The sequence below is a fragment of the Monodelphis domestica genome, chromosome 2 (genome assembly GCF_027887165.1).
Source record: "Monodelphis domestica isolate mMonDom1 chromosome 2, mMonDom1.pri, whole genome shotgun sequence".
Taxonomy (NCBI): Eukaryota; Metazoa; Chordata; class Mammalia; order Didelphimorphia; family Didelphidae; genus Monodelphis; species Monodelphis domestica.
Window position 1 is genome coordinate 324,448,554 of NC_077228.1, and position 26,485 is coordinate 324,475,038.

Consider the following 26,485-nt stretch of genomic DNA (forward strand, 5'->3'; position numbering starts at 1 on the left):
ACAGCCACACATAAGGAAATATAAAATATGTGCCAAGAAATTCCACGTAGTAGGAAGAGCTAACAGTTGGTCCTTTCCAATCTACTCTAGCCTCTTCCCTTTCCAGTCTTAGACTTGACTCCCTTCAATTGCCACTGGCCTACTTACTGCTCCTCACCTATGACACTGTGTATCCTACCTTTATGCCTTTGTATGGATTATTCCTCATTCCTAGAATTCTCTCCTTACCTTTGTCTTTTCCTTCAAAACTCAGCTTAAATTGCACCTTCTCTAAGAGGCCTTTCTCTGTCCTCCTCAACTGTTTCCCCTCTGAAACTCTCTTCTATATACTCTGCACTTATCTTGTGTGAACCTTATTTAATATACAATTCGTCTCCTCTGTTAGAAGGAAAGAAACGAGCCTTTATTAAGTGTCCCCTTGTGCTAGGCACACTGCTAAGCACTTTACCAATATTATCTCATTTGATAACATCACAACCCCAAGAGTTGGTGCTATGATTATCCCCACTTTTCAGTTAAGAAAACTGAGGGAAATTGAGATTAAGTAACTTACCCAGAGTGATATAGTCAGTAAGTGACTAGGGCTAGATCTGAAACTCATGTCTTGAAGGCAAAAACTACTTTTGCTTTTCTCTTATTTATATAGTCCCTGACACATCAGTACCTAATAAATACTTGTTGACCAACTGATTATGATTCATTTTTCTTTTTAAAAAAATAACTAGTTATCAAAAGAATTGACAATGAAGAAACCAACTGAAAAAGAGATTGACAATTTTTTTACAGCAATTCATTTATAATAGTCCATCTTTCTATAGCACTTTGATCTCTTTTTATCTTCTATGCCAGGGATTTTTTTAAAACCCTTACCTTCATTTGAATTATCAAATAAAATTTTTAAGAATCTCAAAAAACTAACAAATAAAAAAGAAAAAAAAACCCTTACCTTCCGTCTTAGAATCAATACTCTATATTGGTTCCAAGGCAGAAGAGTGGTAAGGGCTAGGCAACTGAGGTTAAGTGACTTGCCCAGGGTCACACAGCTAGGAAGTGTCTGAGACCAGATTTGAACCCAGGACCTCCCCTTTCTAGGCCTGACTCCCAATCCTATGCCAGGGATTTTTAATCTGTCATCAAAAAGTCTTGTATGCTAACCAAGAGACATCCAACTCTCATTCTTTATTGAAAAACTAGCTAGAAAATTCACGCGAGCTAACAAGAACCTAAAAGGACAGTAAACAACAGATGAAGTTTTCTGAAGTGCTTTCCAGAGACCCTGACACGTGCCTTGAAGAGTCTGGAAGGGCCCTTTTGCCACCTAACAGAGAAATGAGCTTTAGCGCAAGGACACAGTGACCACATATAGAAATAGTGTTCATGCATCAGCTACTTTAAACTCTAGAAGCCCAGTTGGAGATACCTTTGAACTAGTGTAAGACTTTCATATGATGTCTATATTTAGGGTGATATTTAATAAGTCAGGAAATGACAGCACTGAGGGAAGGTAGAAGAAACTCGACCACCGGGGAAAGTAAAGAGCTCTTGGAAAATGAATTGTAGTTCATAACATGAGGTTTGGAATTGGCTGTTGTCAACACCCTAAGTAACGGTCACATCAAGGTACTGTCCTGCAATGTGATAGGGTAGAATTATTTCATGTGTCATTTAAGTTCCTGGAATTAAAATTTTTGGCAGAGTCCCGACCCTGTGTCAAGATCAGAAGAGACGTGAATATTTCATGTGTAACAAGATAAGTAACTACTTTTAAAAAAGAAGCAATCATCCAAGCATGAAGTGTGTGGGTCAAAGGAAATACCAGAGTAAAGAAGGCAGAACTGAAATACAGGAGACTTGTTATCCTCAAGCTGATTTTTTTTTTAAGTCTCCTTGGAATAATATGATAGATAACTGCCACCAGTTCTTATAATTCTTAGAGGCTGAAGATCATTTCTTTTGCTTTTTTATGAGTCAGAACCAGCTGTTGTTGCTTTGTAAGGGTGCCATGTTGTCTCAAGTGAGTTTTCTGGGAAAGGTCCATGGGCAAGAAGGGAGAAGTTGTGTTTTCTGGGAGCGTTGATTAATTCAAAGGGTCAAAGTAATTAAAGGATTTGGGTAGGTTTCCTTTGTACCAGAGAGAAAATTTAGAAATCTTGTACTAAAGAGAGGCAGCATCAGGGGCAGCTGGGTAGCTCAGTGGATTGAGAGCCAGGCCTAGAGGTCCCAGGTTCAAATCTGACCTCAGACACTTCCTAGCTGTGTGACCCTGGGCAAGTCACTTGACCCCCATTGCCTAGCCCTTACCACTCTTCTGCCTTGGAACCAATACGCAGTATTGATTCCAAGATGGAAGGCAAGGGTTTTTTTAAATTAATTAATTAATTAAAATAGAGAGGCAGCATGGCTCAAATTATGCATAGACATTCAGACTCCAGAAGATCTGCATTCAAGTTCTGCCTCTGGTACATACTGACTGTGTGGATCTGGACAAATTAATTAGCCTATCAGTGCTCTAGGCAACTCTCTTATCTGCAATAAAATTGCAGATAAGGCAGAGGGAGTTTCCTTACCTGGGAGTTCCCTATACTAATGAAATTCTAGTTATACTTATAAGGGTAAATATTAATCTTTGTAGGAAGATGGCAGAATTACATTCTGAATTTTCTCCCAACCCCTCAAAAAAATTTTTTTGAGAAATAAACAACTAATAAAGTCCCAGCTAAAATTTCACCCTGTTTCCTAATTTCCCTTAAGGTCAGTGCTTCCCTACTATTGGTTATCTCCAATTTACCCTGAAGACAGCTTGATTGTACACAATTGTTTGCCTGTTGTCTCCCTTTATTAGATTGTGAACTCCTTGAGAATAGGGACTTATCTTTTGCCTTTCTTTGGATCCTGAGGGCTTAGCACTCATTGCAAGCATTCAATAAATGCTTATTGACTGACCAACTGACTAAGATTAGTAGGATGGAAGTTATCCAAGGAGGGGGATAATTTGGATCTCTCCATGATACTTCCATTTGCAGTTTTAAATTGCAATGGAAAGAATTTGTAATGGAAGCAAAATGACAGACTTCAGAAGCCAACAAAAAATGCAGAATTCCTGTTTTTCAACTCCCTTGACAATTCTCAAAATCCAAGCGATTATTTTCCCAGGATGCTATGGACAGAGTATAATTTGATTCCTGAATCTCGAAATTCAGAGTATAATTTCTACTGTTCCAGATAAAATAAAAGAATTTGAAAGCAAAAGCCCAACCTGACTGCATAATAAGAAATTGAACAAAAACTTTATTTCCCTTTGCTTTAAGACCAAGTCTTGGGATTAAAAGCTCTTTTTTATGATTCCAACTAGTTTGTTACCCTATGGAACACAAGAAAGCATGTCTTATATCACCTACATTTAATCAGTGTTTAGTGGTAGTCATGGTGATGGTGATGGTGATGGTGATGGTGATGGTGATGGTGATGGTGATGGTGATGGTGATGGTGATGGTGATGGTGATAGTGAACAATTCCATTGAAATGGAGGAGTAAAATGGCTTGGGAGGATTTGCCCTATTGGCAACAGATTGTTTTTCCAATTTAAGTCACAATAGCATTAATATTAGTTGTATTCCCTGAGCATATAACTCCTGGCAGCAGCATAGGTGAAATATGTGACAGATAGAAATATACTGGAAGGACAGAGAAAGAATGCCTGCGATTAAGTTTTCCATACCAGCCATGACTCAGTAGATAAGAGATAAAACAATATGAACAAGCAGTTCTTAATCACTAGTAATAGTTCTAGATTACTAAAAATAAAAATGCAAATCAAAACAACCCTGAGGTTTTACCTCATACCCAGCCAATTGTCAAAGATGACAAAAGAAGTTAATAATGGATGCATTTACCAAGATCAGATAAAAATAGATTCATGACCTAGACATAAAGGGAGATATCAGAAGCAAACTAGAAGAACTGAGAACATATTACTTATCAAATGTCTATGGGTAGGAGAAGAATTTGTGACAAGAGATAAAAAACATTGTGAGATATAAAATGGATAATTTTGAATACATTAAATTAAAAAGGTTTTGTACAAATAAAACTAAAGTAATTAACAGAAGAACAGTAAGTTGGGGGGGGGGGGTTATAGATAACTTCTCAGATAGAGATCTCATATCTAAAACATAAAGAGAACTTTGGCAAATGTATATGAATATGAACAATCTCCCATTGATAAATGGTCAAAAGGTATGAACAGACAGGTTTTGGGACAAATCAAAACTATATAAAACTAAATGAAAAAAAATGCTCCAAATCATTATCATTTAGAGAAATGCAAATCAAAACAACTCTGAGATCTCATCTAATACCTATCAGACTGGCTAAAATGATAAAGGAGCAAAATGACAAATGTTGAAAGGGAGATGTAAACGTGGGAACACATACATTGTTAATGGAACTGTAAATTGATCTAGCCATTTTGGAGAATAATTTTGATTTATGCTCAAAGAGTTATACAATCATATATACCTTTAGACACAGCAATACCGTTGTTAAATTTACTTCCTAAGGTGATGAGAGAAAAGGGAAAAGAACTTATATGTTACAAAAGTTTTATACCGTGGTAAAGAACTAGAAATTGAAGAAATTAAACAAGTTATGGCATATGATTGTGATGGAATACCACCATGCCACAAGAAATTTAGAGCAGATTAATTTTGGAAAAGCATAGAAAGGCCTACATGCTATTATGAAAAGTGAAATGAGCAGAACCAAGAGAACATTATAAAAAGCAACAGAAATATTGTTTGAAAAAGGACTTGTGTATGTCCACCTCTAGAGAAAGAACTGACAGAAATAAGTGACATAGTTCTATATACTTAGATAGATAGATATATAGAGATTCATATCTTTTTGTCAAATGATGCCTTCTCTGATAGGGGAAGGGGAGGAAAGGAAGGGATTAACTAGATATTTTAACATAACAAATGAATACATTTAAAAAAAATTTTTAAACCCTTACCTTCCATCTTGGAGTCAATACTGTGTATTGGCTCCAAGGCAGAAGAGTGGTAAGGGCTAGGCAATGGGGGTCAAGTGACTTGCCCAGGGTCACACAGCTAGGAAGTGGCTGAGGCCAGATTTGAACCTAGGGCCTCCCATCTCTAGGCCTGGTTCTCAATCCACTGAGCTACCCAGCTGCTCCCTTTAAAATTTTTTAAAAGAAAGAAAGCTGGAAAGATAGGAAGGAAGCAGATTATAAAGGGCAATAAAAGTCAGAAAGGAGCAACTAAGTGTCTCAGTAGATAAAGAGCCAGGTCTAGAGGGGAGAGATCCTGAGTTCAAATGTGACCTCAGACACTTCCTAATTGTGTCACCCTCAGAAAGTCACTTAACCTCTATTGCTTGACCCTTCGCATTTTTCTGCCTTAGAAACCAATACCCAGTATTGATTCTGAGAAGGTAAAGGTTTAAAAACAAGAGAAGGGGGGTGCAGCTGGGTAGCTCAGTGGATTGAGAGCTAGCCCTAGAGATGAGAGGTCCTAGGTTCAAATCTGGCCTCAGACACTTCCCAGCTGTGTGACCCTGGGCAAGTCACTTGACCCCCATTGCCTAGCCCTTACCACTCTTCTGCCTTGCAGCCAATACACAGTGTTGACTCCAAGACGGAAGGTAAGGGTTTAAAAATAACATAAAATAATAAAAATAAAATAAAAACAAGAGAAATTGACTAAAATATTCCTATCCTTAGACCCAGAGTTTCCACCATTAGGTAGGAATATACCTCGACAAAGCCAATGACAAAAAGAAAGGCCTTATATTGGCCAAAATATTTATAACAATATTTTTTGTGGTAGCAAAAGTTGGAAACAAAATGGATGCCCATCAACTGGGAAATGGCTAAAGAAATTGTGGTTTGTGAATACAGTAGAATATTATTCTGCAGTAAGAAATCAACATGATGAATAAAGAGAAGCATAGAAAGACTTAGATGAACTAGTACAAAAGAAAACCAGAAAAAAGTATGTGTATACATATATATGTCTATGTGTATATGTATACATATAATTATGCATATATAATCACTACAGTAATATAAATGGAAACATCAATAAAGCAACAGAAACTAAATACGGATAAATTATAATACCCAAAGTTATCCCCAAAGAAGAACTATAAGAATTCACCTCCCCCAACTTCTCTGCAGAGTTGAGGACCCAGAGATATGGAACACTGCATATAACATCAGACTTTTTGAAATATTGGTTTGTTTTGGTTTTTTTATTAAGTTTATTTCATAAATTAATTTAGAATGTTTTTCCATGGTTACATGATTCATATTCTTTTCCTCCTCTCCTCCCCTCCCCCTATAGCTAACGAGCAATTTCACTGGGTTTTACATGTGTCATTGATCAAGACCCATTTCCATATTATTAATATTTGCAATAGAGTGATCATTTAGAGCCTATATCCCCAATCATATCTCCATCGAATCATGTGATCAAGCAGTTGTTTTTAGTCTATGTTTCTACTCCCACAGTTCTTTCTCTGGATGTGGATAGCATTCTTTCTCATAAGTCCCTCAGAATTGTCCTGGATCATTGCATTGCTGCTAGTAGAGAAGTCCATTACATTCAATTGTACAACAGTGTATCCATCTCTGTGTATAATGTTCTCCTGGTTCTTCTCCTCTCACTCTGCATCAGTTCCTGAAGGTCATTCCAGTTCACATGGAATTCCTTCACTTTATTATTCCTTTGAGCACAATAGTATTCCATCACCAACATATACCACAATTTGCTCAGCCATTCCCCAATTGAAGGGCATCCTCTCATTTTCCAATTTTTTGCCACCACAAAGAGCATGGCTATAAATATTTTTGTACATGTCTTTTTCCCCATTATCTCTTTGGCGTACAAGCCCAGCAGTGCTATGGCTGGATCAAAGGGCAGTCAGTCTTTTAAAGCCCTTTGGGCATAGTTCCAAACTGCCTTCCAGAATGGTTGAATCAACTCACAACTCCACCAACAATGCATTAGTCAATATTGGTTAGTTTTGTTGACTTTTTTTCTTTTCCTTTCTTTTTATTCTTTGTTTTAAGAGATGGTTCTCTGGGACAAGATGACAGAAAGAATTCAGTGGAAAATAGAGGTGGTGTAAAAATAAAAACCATAAATAAAAAATAGTTTAATAGCAGCTTTTCCACCCATGGATGATTGAGGTTTTTTTTTCATATTTATTAAATTTTAAATATTTTTCCATGATTACATGATTCATGTTCTCTCCCTCCTCTCTTCCCTCCACCCTCCTGAAGCTGACAACCAATTCTACTGGATTATACATGTATCTTTTAAAGTCAAAACACTAAATCACATACCCATATAAACAAGTAGTAAGTCATGTGTTTTTCTTCTGTGATTCTACTCCCACAGTTCTTTCTCTGGATGTGGATGGCATTCTTTCTCATAAGTCCGTCAGGGATGTCCTGGATCATTGCATTGCTATTAGTAGCAAAATCTATTACATTTGATCATCCCACAATGTTTCAGTAACTGTGTACAATGTTCTCCTGGTTCTGCTCATTTCACTCCGCATCAGTTCATGTAGGTCTTTCCAGTTCATACAGAAATAAAGCACAATAGTATTCCATCACCAACATATACCACAATTTGTTCAGCCATTCCCCAAATGAGGGGCATCCCCTCAATTTCCAATTCTTTGCCCTGACAAAAAGAGCCACTATAGATATTTCTGTACAAATAACTCCTTTTAGACATTAATGCATTGCTGGTGGAGTTGTGAATTAATCCAACCATTCTGGAGGGCAGTTTGGAACTATGCCTAAAGGGCGATAAAAAGACTGTCTGCCCTTTGATCCAGCCATAGCACTGCTGGGCTTGTACCCCAAAGAGATAATGGACAAAAAGACTTGTACAAAAATATTCATAGCTGCGCTCTTTGTGGTGGCCAAAAATTGGAAAACGAGGGGATGCCCCTCAATTGGGGAATGGCTAAACAAATTGTGGTATATGTTGGTGATGGAATATTATTGTGCTAAAAGGAATAATAAAGTGGAGGAATTCCATGTGAACTGGAACAACCTCCAGGAAGTGATGCAGAGCGAAAGGAGCAGAACCAGGAAAACATTATACACAGAGACTGATACATTGTGGTACAATCGAAGGTGATGGACTTCTCCATAAGTATCAATGCAATTTCCCTGAACAATCTGCAGGGATCTAAAAAAAAATACTACCCACAAGCAGAGGATAAACTGTGGGAGTAAAAACACCGCTGAAAAGCAACTGCTCGACCACAGGGTTGGAGGAGATAAGACTGAGGAGAGACTCTAAATGAACACTATAATGCAAACTCCAACAACAGGGAAATGGGTTCGAGTCAAGAACACATGTGATAACCAGTGGAATCATGCGTCGGCTATGGGAGAGGGAAAGGCGGGGGGGGGGGGGGGGGGGGGAGGGGAGGAAAAGAAAACGATCTTTGTTTCCAGTGAATAATGTATGAAAACGACCAAATAAAATAATATTAAAATTAAAAAAAAAAAAAAAAAGAATATTCATAGCTGGCTTCACTTAGCTTTTCCCAGCTGAGTCCGTTTAGGTCTTGGCACAACTTGTGTCATGGCCTCGGTTTGTTTCATGCTTCCCGGCTTGGGGGGCTTGGGAGGGGGGGGTGCCTAGAGCCTTCTTAGTCTCAGCTTCCTCTCCATGGCAAAGCCTCAGGCTGCAGACTGTCTCTTCTTCCCCACTCCCCCCTTCATCCCCTTCCTCCTCCCCACAGAGACCCAGCAGTCAGTAGAGCCTCTGCCTGAGAGCTGCTCGAGACTCAGCTAGTATATCACTAGCTGCAGAATGTTCCCTTTTGACATCTTTGTCCTAGCTGCATAACTTCTATAGACTTTCACTGTGGGAATCAGAGTTCTACATATCTAGAGAAACACTCAGATCACAGTCTTCCATGGCATCCAGAAAACCAGATGTGCCTGCCATTGAGCACAGTGCAGGTGGGCCTCTAGGCAAGATGTCCCTATTGGGGACCAATTGGAACGCGTCATCCGGCATTCAGTTATGATGATGTCCTGGAGGATCCCACACCGATGACTCCGCCTTCATCAGACATGTGCAGTAAGGTTCTATGGAAAAAGACGGTCATCCCAGATCACAAGTACCAACAGCTTTCCAAGGTTGAGGATGGAGAAACTAGTTTGTGCTCTCCGTCCATAACCCCTTCAGCTTCCAGTGACCAAATGAACAAGGTCCCAGGGGTGAAGGCCAAAGCTACGCAGGTCATCCTGAATTCTCTAATTACGAAACAGACACAAGAGAGCATCCTACGCTTTGAACAGCAAGCAGGGCTGAGAGGCAGGATATACTCCCCATAAAGGCCTCACACAGAAGGAGCCAAGTACCATCGTGTGGCGGAGGCAGTCCATAAACTAAAGTTGCAACATGGAGAAATAACAAAAGATGATAGATTGACTGTTTCAGCCCAGGCCACTCCAAGTAGCACACCTCATTCTTCTCCCAGGCAAAAGCCCAGAGGTTGGTTTGCTCATGGATCTTCTCATTCTTTACTGGGCCTAGACATCAGCAGAATGGACTCTGGAAATGGAGATAAAGACAAACCCTCATCTGAAAAATGGAGCCTTTTTGGACCAAGAACCCTTCAGAAATCTGATTCAGGTTTCAGTATCCAGTCCTACAGAGGTACGCAAAAACCATCACCAGTGGAGCTCATTCGGGCTCAGGCTACTAGAATTGCAGAAGACCCAGCAGCCTTCAAGCCACCTAAGATGGGCCTTCCAGTAATGGAAGGAAAGAAACCAGCTTCACGGGTCCATAACCTCAAACCAAGAGACATGAACATGCTGACTCCCACAGGGTTCTAAGCTCCCTTTTCATATGAGCAAAGTTGCTTTTCCTGCTGGCCCACAGTTATGTAGAAGAGGGTATTATAGACAGACTTTTCCTTCTTCCCATCCACCTTGTACTTGACATAGGAAAGATGTCATCCACTTACAATTCTGCTGATGAAGATAGTATTCCTGGGGAGGTAGTGATTGTTTCTTTAAATATTTGTAGCAAAGCTGGATTCTTTCTAATACTAGAAGACCTGTTTTGTAATGACTCAAAGTTGATCTGAATAACTTCTCACAACAGTCAACCACACCCAACTACCAATCTATAGAACTAGATTGCAAGGGATAAGGGGAATAATTAAAATCTGCTAGACTTTGTTCTGCATATTTATCCAAGATATAAAAAAAAAAGAATATTCATAGCTGTGCTCTTTGTTGGGCAAAAAACTGTTGGGTTTTTTAAAGCCCTTAAGAATTATAGTGTAATGGGTGGAGGGGATATGGCTGGGGATGTAGACTCTAAGTGAAGATCCTAGTGCAAAAATCAACAATATGGAAACAGGTTCTGATCAAGGACACATGTAATACCCAATGAAATTGTACGAGAAGAGGTGGGGGAGGAGAGGGAGGGAAATAATGTGATTCTTGAAACCAAGGAAAAATGTTCTAAATTGACTAAATAAATTTTAAAAAATTATAGTGTAAGCATTTAATATATGTAATCATAGCACCAATGACAACAAGATTTACCAAAAAAAAGTACTAGGAAACAGAAAGATGGCATTTCAGCGTGTTGGTGGTTTTCAAGTATGTTTCAGGAGAAGAAAAGGGAGAATCTTTATTCTGCTCTTCTTTCAGACTATGACAACCAAAACTACATTTTCCAACATTTTTCCTTTCATCCACTTGAAAAGGATTGAGATTCTACCCAGTTTCATCCTCAACAACTCCATTTGAATGTTGTTATTGCCTAGGAGATAAAGCTGGAATCTAAAATAAAGATACCAAATGGTATAGTAGATAGAACATACCAGACCTGGAATCTAAGTTGAATTTTCATTCTTCCACAGATATTTACTAGCTCTGTGGTCATAAACAAATCATTTATCTGCTCAAAATCTGATTCTCTCACCTTTAAAATGAGAAAAATAATGCTTATACTTTCTACCACAAAGGCTTGTGTGGAGGAAAAATGATGTATGAAACAGTTCATTATTATCATTATTATAATGATGATAAAGCTCTTTACTCAAGAGACACAAGTTCTGTGTCTCTTATTTTGTTCTTCCATTGGTTCATTCATTTATTTAGCATATATTTATTAAGCATCAACTGCACAATGCTAGGAACTGGGCATGGTACAAGATAAATAAGGTAGGTAGGTCTCTGCCAATAGAGGGGAATGGCATGCACACCAATCAATAAATATGAGATAAGTGCCCAAGACAAAGTGCTTATGATATCAGATCAGGGAGAGATCATGACCAGCTCAGGAATCAGAGCTTTTTAGAGAGATCAATATCATTTCACCTGGACCTTATAAAGTAAGAATGAAAGGGAAGGATTAGTTTCAGGGGCAGGCTGGGGAAGGAATGATCCTAGGCATAGAAAAAAATGAATAAATGAGGAAGTGGCAAATACATTAGATTTTTAGGAGGAAAGCAAAAAGCCCAGTTTTGATGAGAGTGCAAAGTATGTAAAGAGTAATAGTATTAGACTGGAAAGATTGAAATACAAGCTGAAACTAGATTGTGAAGGACCTGAAATGTTAAACTAAGATCTAGACCTTTTTTTTTTTCATAGACCACTAAAGGTTTTTATACAGAATGCCACTGCCAGCATGGCGCATTCCAAATAGATGACTATAGCTAAAATAGATTGGAGAGTGGAAAATAAAGTCTAGAAGTAGAACAGCCTATGTGAAAAGTCATGTAATAATAACTAATATTTGTGTGGTACTTACTATATGCCAAGCACTGTGCTAAGCACATTGCAAATTCATTTCATTTGATCCTCACAACAACCCTATAAAGTAGATGCTTATTGTTATTATCCCCATTTTGTAGATGAGGAAACTGAGGCAAAAAGAGGTTAAGTGACTTGCTAGGGTCACATAGAACCTGAGGCTGGATTTGCATTCACATCCTCCTGATTCAGTTCCCTGTGCCTCTATCTCTCAATTAGGATGGTAAAGTTGGAACCAAGCGAGGTGGTATTTTCTTCACATGTAAGAACTATGTTAATGCCTATATCTTAGAGTGAGCCTAATAATAATGAATGGCAATAAAATTGATTTTGAAATGTTATATGTAATGTGGTTATGTTATAGAGGCTGCTTAAAGTCTGTCCAGCTAATGAAAATTTTAATTAAATGATGGGGAGAAAGTATAGAGCTATCTTGGTTTCCTGCAGGATGTGGGTGTGAATGTGCATTTGGCAGTTTTTAAGGGAAATTCTTACTATACATAGTACTCAAATGCTATATTTAAAATGCTTCCTATGTTATCTATTCAGAAGAAAATGTCACGGTCTAATGCTTAGGCATCTCCCCAAAACTCCCTAATGGACTCCCTGTGGATTCTGTGCTCTGTTAAGCTGCGAGATTGACAAGGCTACCCAGAGACTTTTATAAATCCCTTTAAAGTTTACAAAGCGCCTTATATACATTTTAACTCCTTTGAACCTCCCAACAACTTTCTAAGTTAAATACTACAGATATTATCGCCTTACCCAAATACTAGAGAATTACAGCATTATTATCATTTTTGTTTAGTTGCTTCAGTCATATCTGACTCTATAACCCCATTTGGGGTTTTCTTGGCAAACATACTGGTTTGTCATTTCCTTCTCCAGTTCATTTTACAGATGAGGAAACTGAGGAAGATGGGGGGTAGGTAACTTGCCCACTGTCACACGGTAAATTCTGGGACCAGATTTGAACTCAGGTATTCCAGTCTCCAGCCTTGGCACTCTAACACTCTGCCACCTACCTGTCCATTATTCATTATTAACATATTAAGTTAAATACTACAGATGGAGTGTCAATGTCAAAACCCAACAACTCCAGTTGTCATTCACTCATATGAACAAAACAATAGAAATTTAATATTGAGGAATTATAAAGCTCAAATTTAACCATAATGAAGAGATATAAGAATATACCACTCAGGAGGCAGCTGGGTAGCTCAGTGGAGTGAGAGCCAGGCCTAAGTTCAAATCTGGCCTCAGACACTTCCCAGCTGTGTGACCCTGGGCAAGTCACTTGACCCCCATTGCCTAGCCCTTACCACTCTTCTGCCTTGGAGTCAATATACAGTATTGATTCCAAGATGGAAGGTAAGGGTTTAAAAAAAAAAAAAGAATATACCACTCCCAACTTCTTTGCAGAGTTGAGGGACCAAGGACATGGAACACTGCATATGAGATTAGACTTTTAGAAATATTGGTTAGATACTAAGACAAAAAGAGATTTAAAAGAAAAAAAAAACCTATGATTGATACAGTGTGCTGCCATAACTACAGAATTAAGTATCACCATTCATTTCAATAGAGAAGAATAAATTGAAACATGTTTTTAAAAAAAAAAAAAAGAAATATTGGTTAGTTTTGATATTGTTAATTAGATATTATTATCTAACTGAAATACTAAAGATATAGCAGAATTCTCATTTTAATAAGTACTACAGATATTATTATCTAAGCTAAATATTATAGCTACTATAGTATTATCAATATATTAGTTAAATGCTACAGATATTATTATCTAAGCTAAGTATTATAGATGCTATAGTAGTATTATCATTATTAATTAATAAGTTAAATGCTACAGATTTATCTAAACTGAATACTCTAGATATTGCATTATTCTCCTTATTAATATTTTAAGTTAAATGCTATAGATATTATTATCTAAGCTAAATACTATAAATGCTATAGTATTATCATCATCATCAATATATTACATTAAATACTACAGATATTATTATCTAAGCTAAATATTATATATGCTATAGTAGTATTATCTTTATTATTAAGTTAAATACTACAGTTTTATTACCTAAACTGAATACTCCAGATATTATATTATTCTCCTTATTAATAATATTACATTAAATGCCACAGATGTTATCTAAACTAAATATTAGAGATGCTATAGTAATATTATCATTATTAATAAGTTAAATACTACAGATTTATCTAAACTGAATACTCCAGATATTGTATTATTCTCCTTATTAATATATTACATTAAATACTACAGAAATTATTATCTAAGCCAAATACTATATTATAGTATTATTCTCATTATTAGTATGTTGTATTAAGCTACTATAATATCTAAATACTATATCTAATATTAAATATCTAAATGCTATAGATATTATATTATTAATATGTCAAGTTTAAAAATATCGATGTCATGATTTTACAAATAAGGAAATGAGAGTCTGCCCAGCATCATGAAGCTAATGAATTTCTGAATCAGGAATTAACTCATGTGTTCCACAATCCAAGGTTGCAATTCTATCCATCATACTACAGTTATAAATAATGTATAATTTCTTGCTTTCCGTCCTAGTAACAACTTTAAGACTGAAGGGCAAGGGCGAGGCAAATGAGGTTATGTGACTTGCCTAGGGTCACACAGCTAGGAAGGATCTGAGGTCACATTTGAACCCAGATCCTCTCAATTCCAGGACTGGTGCCCTATCCACTACACCACTCCATCCACAATACTCCTATATTGTTACCCTCTCAAAATCTCTTTCTTTCAACAGTTCCAAAGACCACTTAAGTTCACATAAATGTTTTAAGGATTTTCCAAAGTTTGTAGTGGTTCAGTGGAGTTGGGGTTCAAGATGTGGTTCTGCCACCTAGCTTGAAAAAAGTCATTTAGAGTCTTTTACAGTTTTTTGTTTTTCATTTGTAAAATGGTAGAAGTGGAGATGAAGGAGCATATCTCAACCTTGGGAGATGACTTGTGAAAATGCATGAAGGTGGGAGATGAGGGTCAAGCGTCCAGCTCACTGGACCAAGCAGGCATCTGCTTTGTAGACATTCCAGACTGAATTTGTAAGGATAGTAGACCAGATAAGACCCAAACATTCTCACACTCAAACGTGGGACTACAGGAAACACTGTTGGCACAATTTAGTGCCCTTCTCTTGCAGTACATGCCAACCGGCTTAACTTTGTGAAGTAGCTTGGACTAGAATTATTTCTTGCAAGTAGAGCTCGAGTGGAATAAAAGGAAATAGTTCTAGCTCTATTATCCTTCCTCACATTATTCTCTTTGTCGTAGTCTTCATTCCAGACAAACGGGACTTTCAACAATTCCCCAAATTTGGCATGCATTTCCTACCTCCATGCGTTTTCACAAGCTTGAGATACACTCCTTCATCTCCACTATGTAGAATCCTTGTCATTCTTCAAGGTTCAGCTCAGGTACCACAACAGTGCTCTGGGAGGTCTTCCTTGTTTCTGCCTCACTCCTGGTTATTAATGTTCTTAACCCTCTTCAAACCACCTTCTATTTATTTAATTGTGAACAACCCTCAGTCACTGATGCTTTACAGTTTACACAGCACTTCCCTCACAACTGTGTGAGGTAGGGAATATAATCATTACTATTACAGAAAAAAAAAAAACTTAAAATAGGCTCCTGAAGGACAAACCAAGTGAGAGCACTGGGATCATCTCTACACATCTATCTATATGTAGCTATACACATCTGTACACATGAAAGCAGCTAGCACTTATTAAGCACCTAATGTATTCCAGGAATTATTATAACTGCTGGGAATACAAAGGAAACAAATTAAATTTTTTTATCTCAAAGAGCTCGCTGTGTAATGGCAGAGACAAGCAAATGTACAAACAAGGTATTGTTCCATTGTTTTCAGTTGTGTCTGACTCTTCATGACCTCATTTGGGATTTTCTTGGCAAAGAAACTGAAATTGTTTGCCATTTCCAGCTCATTTTACACATGGGGAAACCGAGGCAAACAGTGTTAAATAACTCTCATAGCTAGTAAATGTCAGGGTTCCAATTTGAACTAAAGAAGATGAGTCTTTCTGATTCCAAGACCAGACCTTATACCACCTAAGCTGCCCAACAAACAAGATATATATATTTTTATTTTTATACATTTTATAGTATATATTATTATATTTATATTTTATTGTAGTATATAATTTTAATATATTTAATAAATATGTATATGCCCAGGGACACAACTAGGAAGTGGCTGAGGCCAGATTAAAACCTGGGACCTCCTATCTCTAGGCCTGGCTCTCAATCCACTAAGCCACCGAACTGCCCCCAAGATGGTAGGGCTTTAACTGAGACTTGGAGAATGCCAGAGAAGCCAGGAGCCAGAGATGAGGAGGGAGGGCATTCCAGGACTGGGGAATAGGCAGCAAAAATGGGCAGAGTCTGAAAATAGAGTGTTGGATTCAAGGCACAGCAAGGAATCCAGTGACCCTGTGTCACAGAGTATATGAGGAGAGTAAGGTATAAGAAAACTGAAATGGTAGGAAGGGGCCAAGTTATAAAGAATTTTAAAAGCTAAACAAAGGATTTTATATTTTATCCTGTTGGAAACAAGGAGCCACTGTAATTTATCAAATAAAAAGGTGATATAGTCAGACCTGTGATTAAGGAAAACCATTTTGATGGATTAGAGTGGAGACAACCACCAAACTATTGCAACACAGAAACATCTAATACTGTATCTAACTTAATGACCCTGCTTTGAAGTAATAAAGAACAAAGAGACTGATTTATTTTTTATTGTTAATCAGTGAGTGATCACTTAATAAAGCATTTACTAGGTGCCAGGCAGTGTGCTAGGCTAAATACACTAATAGCTAAATAGCTATTGTAGCTATTTGCTACAATAACAAAAGAAAAAAGTAACAGCTCTTGTCCTCAAGGATCTTATGATCTGCTGGAGAAGACAAGACATGTAAGTCTCTACATGTCTTTATGTAAGTATCTACAAAATATGAAGAAATCAAATACAAAATAGTTTGAGAATGTTGAGAGGAGAGACACTACAGTAGAGAAGTCCAAAAAGACTTCAGATAGCCTGAGATGAGCTTGGAAGGATTCTAAGAGATGGAGGAGAAGAAAAAGGGCCACCCAGTGCAAAGGCATTGGAGATTGGCCAACATTAGACCACCTGCCATCTTGGATAGGATGGTTTGCCTTTTTGGCTTGTTCAGGGGTGATGTTTATTTTTTTAAACCCTTACTTTCTGTCTTAGCATCAATATTGGTTCTAAGGCAGAAGAATGTTAAGGGCTAGGCATTTGGGGTCAAGTCACCCAGCTAGGAAGTGTCTGAAGTCAGATTTGAACCTAGGACCTCCCGTCTCTAGGCCTGGCTCTCAATCCACTGAGCTACCCAGCTGCCCCCAGGGGTGAGGTTTAAATTGAAGACAGAAGACCATGTTGTGTTTTAAATCATTGGTTTTGCCTTAAAGATTTGTTACTCGACTTATAATTTTCTCTTACAGCTGACACTGCTCTTGGAACAGATGATGTATATGATGAGAAAGGATGTCAATGTGATGTTTCAGTAGAAGACCTCACCCCACCACTGAAAACTGTCATTAGAGCCATCAGGTAGGTGAGGAAAATGTGGTAGAGATCCAGAGCTAATTGTTTGCATTTCTGTTCTCTTCTTTACAGGTAAACTGGTTGTAATCATTCCTGCCCCACATTCCTATTAGTCAAACATATTAGTGTTTGCAAAGTACTTTATGTAATACTTCATTTGATAATGGAGATAATGCATTGGATTCAGTGACGAGGGTTTTGTCAATGTTGGATGGAGTCTGAAAAGTCAGGCAAAGTCAAAGAAAAGCCGCATGATCATATGATCACATGATCAAAGACATTTAACTTGAATGCCATTTGACTTTTTTAAATTCTCCTTGCGTGCTGGGATTCTTGGGGTTTTTTTAAACCTCCTCATTACCCTATAAGATGACTTAGAATAGGTCGAACATAGGATAAACACAAAACAATTTTAGTTATACTAGGCTTTGCTTGAGTGAAATGTAATTTTAAAAAAGCTAAGAGACATTCAGATTAATTAGTTTTTGTCACCAAGGGAGGAACAGAGAGGAGAGGAGAGAAAAGAAAAGGAGAGGAAACAAGAGGAGGGAAGAGAAGAGAGGAGAGGAGAGGAAAAGAGAAGAGGAGAAGGCAGGAGAGGAGAGAGGAGAGGAAGCTTTTGAAATCACCTTGAAAGACTTTATCCATGTCAGTGATGGGCATCAAGGGTCTATAAACTAGAGATGAAGGAAAAGGCTAGTTAGACCCACAAAAAGTACTAAAATCTTTGTTAAACAGCAAACGTAGACTCTTAGTCCATTTACTAGTTGTAACTCAAGGCCTTTTTTTTTTTAAAGTTTTTGGCTTTATTTCTATGCTTTCAACTGAAATCCAAGGGAAATAAATTGGTCCCCTTTTGTGATTCAATCTCCTCGTTGAGAGCGCCAAAGACAGCTAGCTCTATATCAACATTTGTATTGCTGCTTTAAAGACAGGATATATTGAAAAGAGACCAAGTCAGAAGATCTGAGTGAAAATCCTGCCTCTCACATCAAAAATTTATTTGAACCTTAGCAAAACCATTTAATTTATCTGTACCAATTTCCTTGCCTGTAAAATTGGCTGTTGCTGTGAGGAAAGTGTTTTATGAACCATCTAGAAACAGAAGCTAATATTATTCTTATTCAATACTTTCCAATGTTTCATTGCTTTGAAGATTCATCACTGGCATCTTCTCTAATTGGGTTTCATTTTTTTCATGGACTTCTGAAGCTTTCTAGTTTCTAATTCTGGAAGAAATGTTTTCTTCCCCTTTCTAAGTTATTTTTTCTTAAGCAAAGTCAGCAAGAACAAGTCTAACTTCGTACCTTCGATCACATTTGTCTCTTGAGGTCCCTTTTGGTGCTAAAATCCTATGATTCTATCAAAGTGTGCTGAGGGTCTGATTAGTAGATGAAAGATTTGTAGTTATTTTTCTTGATATAGGTACATGATTAAAGGATAGTGTTAGTTATCTACACCTGAAAAGGCATTGCAGGTTCAGATCATAAATCTTATTGAGAAGTCCTTGTCCTGGGCATCTTAGCTACATAAATAAGCTTAGTTTCACTTAGCCAGAAAATTCAATTAGCCAGAATCCACAACTCATCCACCATGCCAGATAATTAAAATATCATGGTAGTTTTAATTTATTGATGATGAAACTTGCCCATTATTAATATGCTATCTATCTTCTTAGGTTAATTCAACTTTACCTTCGTATTTTTCCCTATTTTATTGGGTATCTAACTCTTTTGAAAACTTTGTTTATAACCAGTGGTTGAAAATACATTTCATAATCCAATCATTACATTAATATTTCCTGAAAATAAAGCTAAATGGCACAATGGAAAAAAGATTCCATTTGAAATTTGGAAGGACAGAAAAATAAATGCATCACATTTACTATTTGTAAGGTTTTCATTGATATATATTTTCTGTGATTATTCATGTTTGTTAGGCATGTATCATATGATTGGGCATTTTTATGGAATGCTGAAATTCCCCTCTCTGATTATAATCTCCTGTCCTTTCATTTCTCTCTCTCCTTTCCTCCTTGTAAATCTTTTCTCTACTCTCATTTTGATCTCAAATACCTCCACCCCTCCCTATTTTTCCATTTCGTGAGTTAACTTTATTCTGGACTTTTTTCCTTTCTTCTTTCTTGACTCTATAGCTAAAAAGTTCCACGAGGCACCAGCCTGTACTCTTGAATAGCCCTTCTCCTCATCCCCTCAGTCCCATAGCCCCTCTTCTATCCCTTACCTACCTGCCAAGTCTTCATTCCTTATCAGCCTGCTCTTGTTCTCAGCTGCCAAATGATGTTCCTGGACATTGCTGGTGTAAGTTCCTGAAATGTGCTTACTGGCTCCACTATAAATTCATGTTAAACAATTTCAGCTGAGCATGGCACTCCTTTTATGCTTTTTGGATTGATTCTCTAGCAGGTCCAGTCAAGTCCAGTTAGCAAGCATTTATTAGATGCCGACTGCATGCCAGGCACTGTGCTAAGTGCTTGGGATGGAAAGAAAAATATAAGGCAAACCACACACTGGTGGAGCTCAGTCCAATAAAGGTGACAATATGGAAACAAGATACAGGACAGAGGAGATAAAACTGGAGATAATCAACAGAGGGGTGGTAGGGAAAGACTTTTTGCTGAAGATGGGATCTTCCCTGAGATCAGAAGGAACCCAGGGATGCCAGGAGACTGAGATGAAGAGCAAGAAAACTCCAGGAAGGGTGGAGAGCCAATGAAAATATCCAGAGGTGGTAGGTTTAGTGACATGCTCACCGCTGTTACAAAAGTTTCCCTCTTCTCCATGCAGCCGCACCACCTTGAACTTCTTTTATAGCAAATGACTTCACCTCTGATTTTACTGAGAAAATAGAGGTCATCAGTCTTGCTCACCTTCACAGCATCTCGAGATCCCTCTAAGTAATTCTCTTCAGAATCATGTTACATGTAATAACTTTCACAAATTGGGGAAGCGTGGCTAGATAGTAGTTCACAAGGAAAAGATGGGGTTTTGTTGGCCTGCACCTCAACATGGGTTAACAGTATGATGTGGCAGGGTCTTCAAAGAGCTCATGATGGAAGGGGCTGTCCACCACCACAGAAGGAACTGACAGGATACAAATTGAAGGATGCTATTTTTCACTTTATTTCCTTCATGAGTTTTCTTTCTTGTATAAGCAACGTGTCTTCTTTCACACTATGATGGAACTATGGAAATAGGTATTGCATGATAGCACCCATTTAACCTATATCATATATTACCTGCCTTCTTAGGGAGAGAGAGAACATGAATTGCAAAATGTCAGAAAATGATTATCAAAAATTGTTGGTTGGGGGGCAGCTCGGTGGCTCAGTGGATTGAGAGCCAGGCCTAGAGATGGGAGGTCCTGGGTTCAAATCTGGCCTCAGACACTTCCCAGCTATATGACCCTGGGCAAGTCACTTAACCCCCATTGCCTAGCCCTTACTGCTCTTCTGCCTTGGAGCCAGGACACAGTATTGACTCCAAGACGGAAGGTAAGAGTTTTATATTTAAAAAATTGTTGCTTGGGGGGAGGGGGGAGCACTGGGTGGTTTGGTGGTTCTGCCTTGAAACCAATATACAGTATTGATTCCAAGACGGAAGGTAAGGATTTAAAAAAAATTGTTGGTTGGGTTGGAGAATATATATAAGTATAATTATTACCTCTTAGTCCCTCAAAAAATTGATAGTGAGGGGTGGCTGGGTGGCCCAGTGGATGGAGAGCCAGGCCCAGAGATGGGAGGTTCTAAGTTCAAACCTTGCCTCAGACATTTCCCGCTCTGTGACCCTGGGCAAGTCACTTGACCCCCATTGCCTAGCCCTTATCACTCTTCTGCCTTAGAACCAATACACAGTATTGATTCTAGAACAGAAGGTAAGGGCTTAAAAAAAAATTATTGAAAACACCAAAGAGTTTTTGCTTATGTGGGTTATATCTACCAACATTTACTATAATAGATATTAAAACCTATTTTTTACCTTTTAAAATATTATATTTTCCCCCAATTACATGTAAAAATAATTTTTAACATTCCTTTTTTATTTTTAGTTTTAAATTCTCTTCCTCCTTCCTTCTCTCCACTTCCCCCTCCCTAAGATAATTGGCAATCTGATATAGATTTTACATGGGCAATCATATAAAACAATTTCCTGTATTAGTTATTTTGCAGAAGAGATCTCAAACAAAAAAAATTGGGGGGGGGGGAGAAAGTGAAATGCAGTATGTTTTGGGTCTCATTCAGCCTCTATCAGTTCTTTCTCTCAAGGCAGATGGAATTTTTCATCATGAGTCTCTGGGATAGTCTTGGATCATTGTATTGCTGAGAATAACTAGGTCATTCACAGTTCATCAAAAAATATTACTACTACTACTACTGGGTACAATGTTCTTCTGGTTCTGCTTCCTTTACTTTGCATCAGTTCATGTAAGTCTTTCCAGGTTTTGAAAAATTAGAGTCTCTATTTTCCCACATCCCTTCCAACATTTACCATTTTCCTTTTCTGTCATATTGGCCAATCTGATAGAGTTGAGCTGGTACTTCAGTTATTTTAATTTGCATTTCTCTACTCAAGAGTAGTTTAGAGGGGATAACAGCTGACTCGGTGGAGTCTGGCTCTCTAGCCAGTCCTATAGATGGGGGTTCTGGGTTCAAGTCTGACCATAGACACTTTCTAGCTTTGTGACCCTGGGAAAGTCATTTAATCTCATTTGCCTTGCTATTACCACTCTTTTGTCTTGGAACCAATAATCAGTTTTGATTCAAAGACCAAAAAGTAAAGGTTAAGAGAGAAAAAGAGTGATGTAGGACATTTTTTCTTATGATTGTTGGTGGCCTTTAATTTGTTCATTTGAAAACTTCCTGTTCATATCCTTTGACCATTTATCAATTGGAGAATGTTATATACTTTTTATAAATTTGACTTAGTTCTCTGTATGTTTGAAAAATGAGATCTTTATCAGAAATAATTGCTATAAAAAATTTTTCCCAGCTTTCTACTTTCCTTCTAATTTTGGTTGCTTTGATTTTGTTTATACAAAACCTGTTTAATTTAATATAATCAAAATTTTCCATCTTACATCCTATAATGCTCTTTATCTCTTCTTTGGTCATAAATTATTCCCTTGTTCATAGCTCTAACAGGTAAAATATCTCATGCTCCCCGAGTTTGCTTGTGATATCTATCACACTTTTCTTTATTTTTTTAAAACCCTTACCTTCTGTTCTAGAATCAATACTGTGTATTGGTTCCAAGGCAGACGAGTGGTAAGGGATAGACAATGGGGGTTAAATGACTTGCCTAGGGTCACACAGCTAGGAAGTGTCTAAGGTCAAATTTGAACCCAAGACCTCCCATCTTTGGGCCTGGCTCTCAATTCACTGAGTCACCTAGCTGCCCCCAATATCACCCTTTTAAGTATAAAACTATGTTAACCTTATCTTGGTATTCAGTGTGAGATGTTGATCTATCCTCCAACTTTGCCATACAATGTTGCAATTTTTGTCAAACAGTGAGTTCTTGTCCCAAAACCTCAAATTTTTAAATTTACCAGTCACTAAATTGTTATGGTCATTTATTATTATTAGGTATTGGGTCCCTTAACTTACTCCACTGATTCACCACTTAGCCAATATCAGATTGTTTTGATGATTCCTGCTTTGTAATACAGCTTGAGATCTGGTAGGTTACCTTCCATCACTTTTTTTATTGATTCCCTTGATATTCTTGACCTTTTCTTCTTCCAGATGAATTTTGTCATTATTTTTTCTAGCTCCATAAAATAATTTTGGGGCACTTTGATTGGTATGACACTGAATAAGTAGATTGGTTTAGGTTAAATTGTCATTTTTTATATATTTGCATGGCCTATCTGCAAATAATATTTTTCCAGTTTTTTAGATATGACTTTATTTGTATGAAAAGTGTCATATAATTGAGTTCATATAGTTCCTGAGTTTATCTTGGCATGTGGACTCCAAAATACTTAATATTATCTGTCATTCATTTAAATAGAATTTATTTTTCTATCTCTTTATGCTTGACTTTATTGATAATATTTAGAAATGCTGATGATTTGTGTGGATTTATTTTATATTCCTGTAGCTTTCCTAGTTATTAATTATTGCAAGTAGTTTTTTAGTCTATTCTCTAGGACTCTTTAAGTATACCATCCTATCTTTGGCAAAAATGATAATTTTTGCTTCTTCATTGTCTATTCTACTTCCTTCACATTCTTTTTCTTCTCTTATTGCTGTAGTTAACATTTCTAGTACACTATTGAATAATAATGGTGATAATGGACATCCTTGTTTCACCTCTGATCTTATTGATAAAGCTTCTAGTTTGTCCCCATTACAAATAATGCTTAATGAGAAAAACCTATTATTTTAAGATAATTGATTTTAAAAAATAATTTAAAATTCCTCATATATTAATATAAATGTGTTTCATGGAAAATATAATTTTTTAATTTAGTGAGAAGAGGGCATTTTACATGTTTTGCAAATATTATTAGCTTTGCAAATCTCATTAATGTCTAACAATAGAAGCCAGTTAAATCCTTACATTTGCTTCTTTTTTTTAATTTATTATTTATTTATAACTTTTTTTTTTAGTTCTAAATTCTCTCCCTCCTTCTAGCCCCTCTCCTAAACATTGAGAAGACAGGCAATATAATATCAATTATTCATGTAAAATCATGCAAAGCTTATTCCTATATTAGCCATATCAGGAAAAAAGAAAGACTAGGTACATAAAATGAAAAACATATATACTTCAATTTACACTCAAAGTTCATCAGTTCTCTCTCAAAGTAGATAGCATTTTTTCATCAAGAGATCTTCAGACTGTCTTAGATCACTGGATTGATCAGAGTAACTAAGTCTTTCACAGTTGATCATTGTTATAATATTTCTGTTACTGTGTTCTGGTTCTGCTTACTTCAGTCTACATCAATTCATATAGATCTTCCCAGGATTTTCTGAAACCATCACCCTCATCATTTTTTGTAGCACAATAGTATTTCAACACAATCATATACCACAACTTGTTCAGTCATTCCCCAGTTGATGGGCATCCCCCTCCAGTTTCCTGTTCTTTGCCATGACAAAAAAAAAATAGGTGCTAGAAATGTTTTCTATTTTCATTTTATCTCTCTGGAATATAAATCTGCCAATAGTATTTATTGCTGGTTCAAAAAGTATGCACAGATTCACAGTCTTCTGGACATAATTCCAAATTTTTCTCCAGAAATGGTTGAACCACTTCACAGGTCTATCAATAATGCATTAGTATCCCAATTTTTCCATGTCCCCTCCAGCATTTGTGTTTTCCTTTTCTGTCATGTTAGCCAATCTGACAGGTATGAGATGATACCTCTGAGTTGTTTTAATTTGTGTTTCTCTTATCAATAATTATTTAAACCTTTTTTTCATATCATTATAGATAACTTTGATTTCTTCTGAAAACTGCTTGTTCATATTCTTCAACTACTTATCAACTGGAGTATGGCTCTTATTTTTATAAATTTTACTCAGTTCCTTCATATTTGAAAAATAAGACCTTTATCTGAAAAATATGCTATAAACATTTTTGATATCACTTCATTTTTCACAGTAACTTTTAACAAAATGTAGTTTCACTGATTATCTCTTTTAATTTGGTCCATTTTTGCTTTTGCTCTGTCTAAAATCATGATTGCTACCTTTGCCCTTTTATCTCAGTCGAAGCATATTAGATTCTGCACTAACCCTTTATTTTAACTCTGTGTGTGCTCTTTTAAATATCTTTCTTGTAAACAAAATATTATTGGACTCTAGTTTCTAATCCATTCTTTTATGGGTTCACCTCTTATTCACAGTTATGTTTACTAACTGTATATTTCCCTCCATCCTATTTTTGTCTAGTTAACTTTCTGTCTTTTTACCTTGTGCCTGCTCAAAGGCTGTTTTGCTTCTCACCATTGTTTCCCTTAATCTGATTTCCCTCTTATCATCCCTCCCATATTTCTCTTATCTCCTTCCTTTCCCACTTGCCTAATAAGTAAGATAGTTTTCCATGCCCAACTTGTGTTTGTGTGTATGTATCCAATATTTTTATGCTCCCCACCATTTTCCCCTCCACTGAAAAAGCTCTTCTTTATGTGACTTATAAAAAAGTCATAAAAAAGTCATACATAAAAGTAATATCATTTTCCCCATTCTTCCTCTCCCTTTCCCCCTCTTACAAAACATCCCTCATTCTCAACTGTTCCTTTTCTTTGGAGATCATCCCAACATAATCAACTTATGTACATGCCCTCTGTCTATGTAGACTCCTTCTAAATGACCTAATAATGACAAAGTTATTAGGAGTTACATATATCATCTCCTCATAAAGGAATACAAATAATTTCACTTTATTAAGTCCCTTCTGAATTTTCTTTAATTTTTGCCTTTATATGCTTCTCTTGAGTTTTGTGTTCAAAAGTCAAATTTGTATTCAACTTTGGTCTTTTCATCAGAAATGCTTGAAAACCCTGTATTTCATTAAATATCTATTTTCCCCCTGAAGGATTATACTCAGTTTTGTTGGATAAGTTAGTCTTGGTTGCAATCTGAACTCTTTTGTCTTCTGGAATATTATATTCCAGACCTTCCCCTCCTTTAATGGGGAAGCTGATAAGTCTTGTTTGATCCTCGTTGTAGCTATACAATATTTGAATGGTTTCTTTATTGCTACTTGCAATTTTTCCCCCTTGATTTAAGGGTCCTGGTATTTGTCTATGATAGCCAGAATTTTCATTTAGGTATCTTTTTCAGGAGGTGAATTCTTCATATTTCTATTTTACCTTCTACTTCTAAGTTATTGGGGAAATTTTCCTTTATAATTTCTTGAAATATGATGTTTAAACTCATGTTTTTGGTCATGGCTTTCAGATCATCTTATAATTCTTAAGTTATTTCTCCTCAATCTATTTTCCAGGTCAGTTGTTGTTG

The 26,485-nt window shown here is 36.8% G+C and overlaps 1 protein-coding gene and 1 pseudogene across 2 annotated transcripts in view; both read left to right on the forward strand.

Moving 5' to 3' along the window:
- KCNQ5 (potassium voltage-gated channel subfamily Q member 5) overlaps window positions 1-26,485 on the forward strand; it is a 702,995-nt gene that overhangs the window by 638,789 nt on the left and 37,721 nt on the right. For both annotated transcript variants that reach the window (XM_056818502.1, XM_056818503.1), the window contains one exon: window positions 17,388-17,496. In XM_056818502.1, the coding sequence (XP_056674480.1) occupies window positions 17,388-17,496 (109 nt within the window). The remainder of the gene's footprint in view (window positions 1-17,387; window positions 17,497-26,485) is intronic.
- LOC103096217 (putative monooxygenase p33MONOX) lies at window positions 8,801-10,253 on the forward strand (annotated as a pseudogene).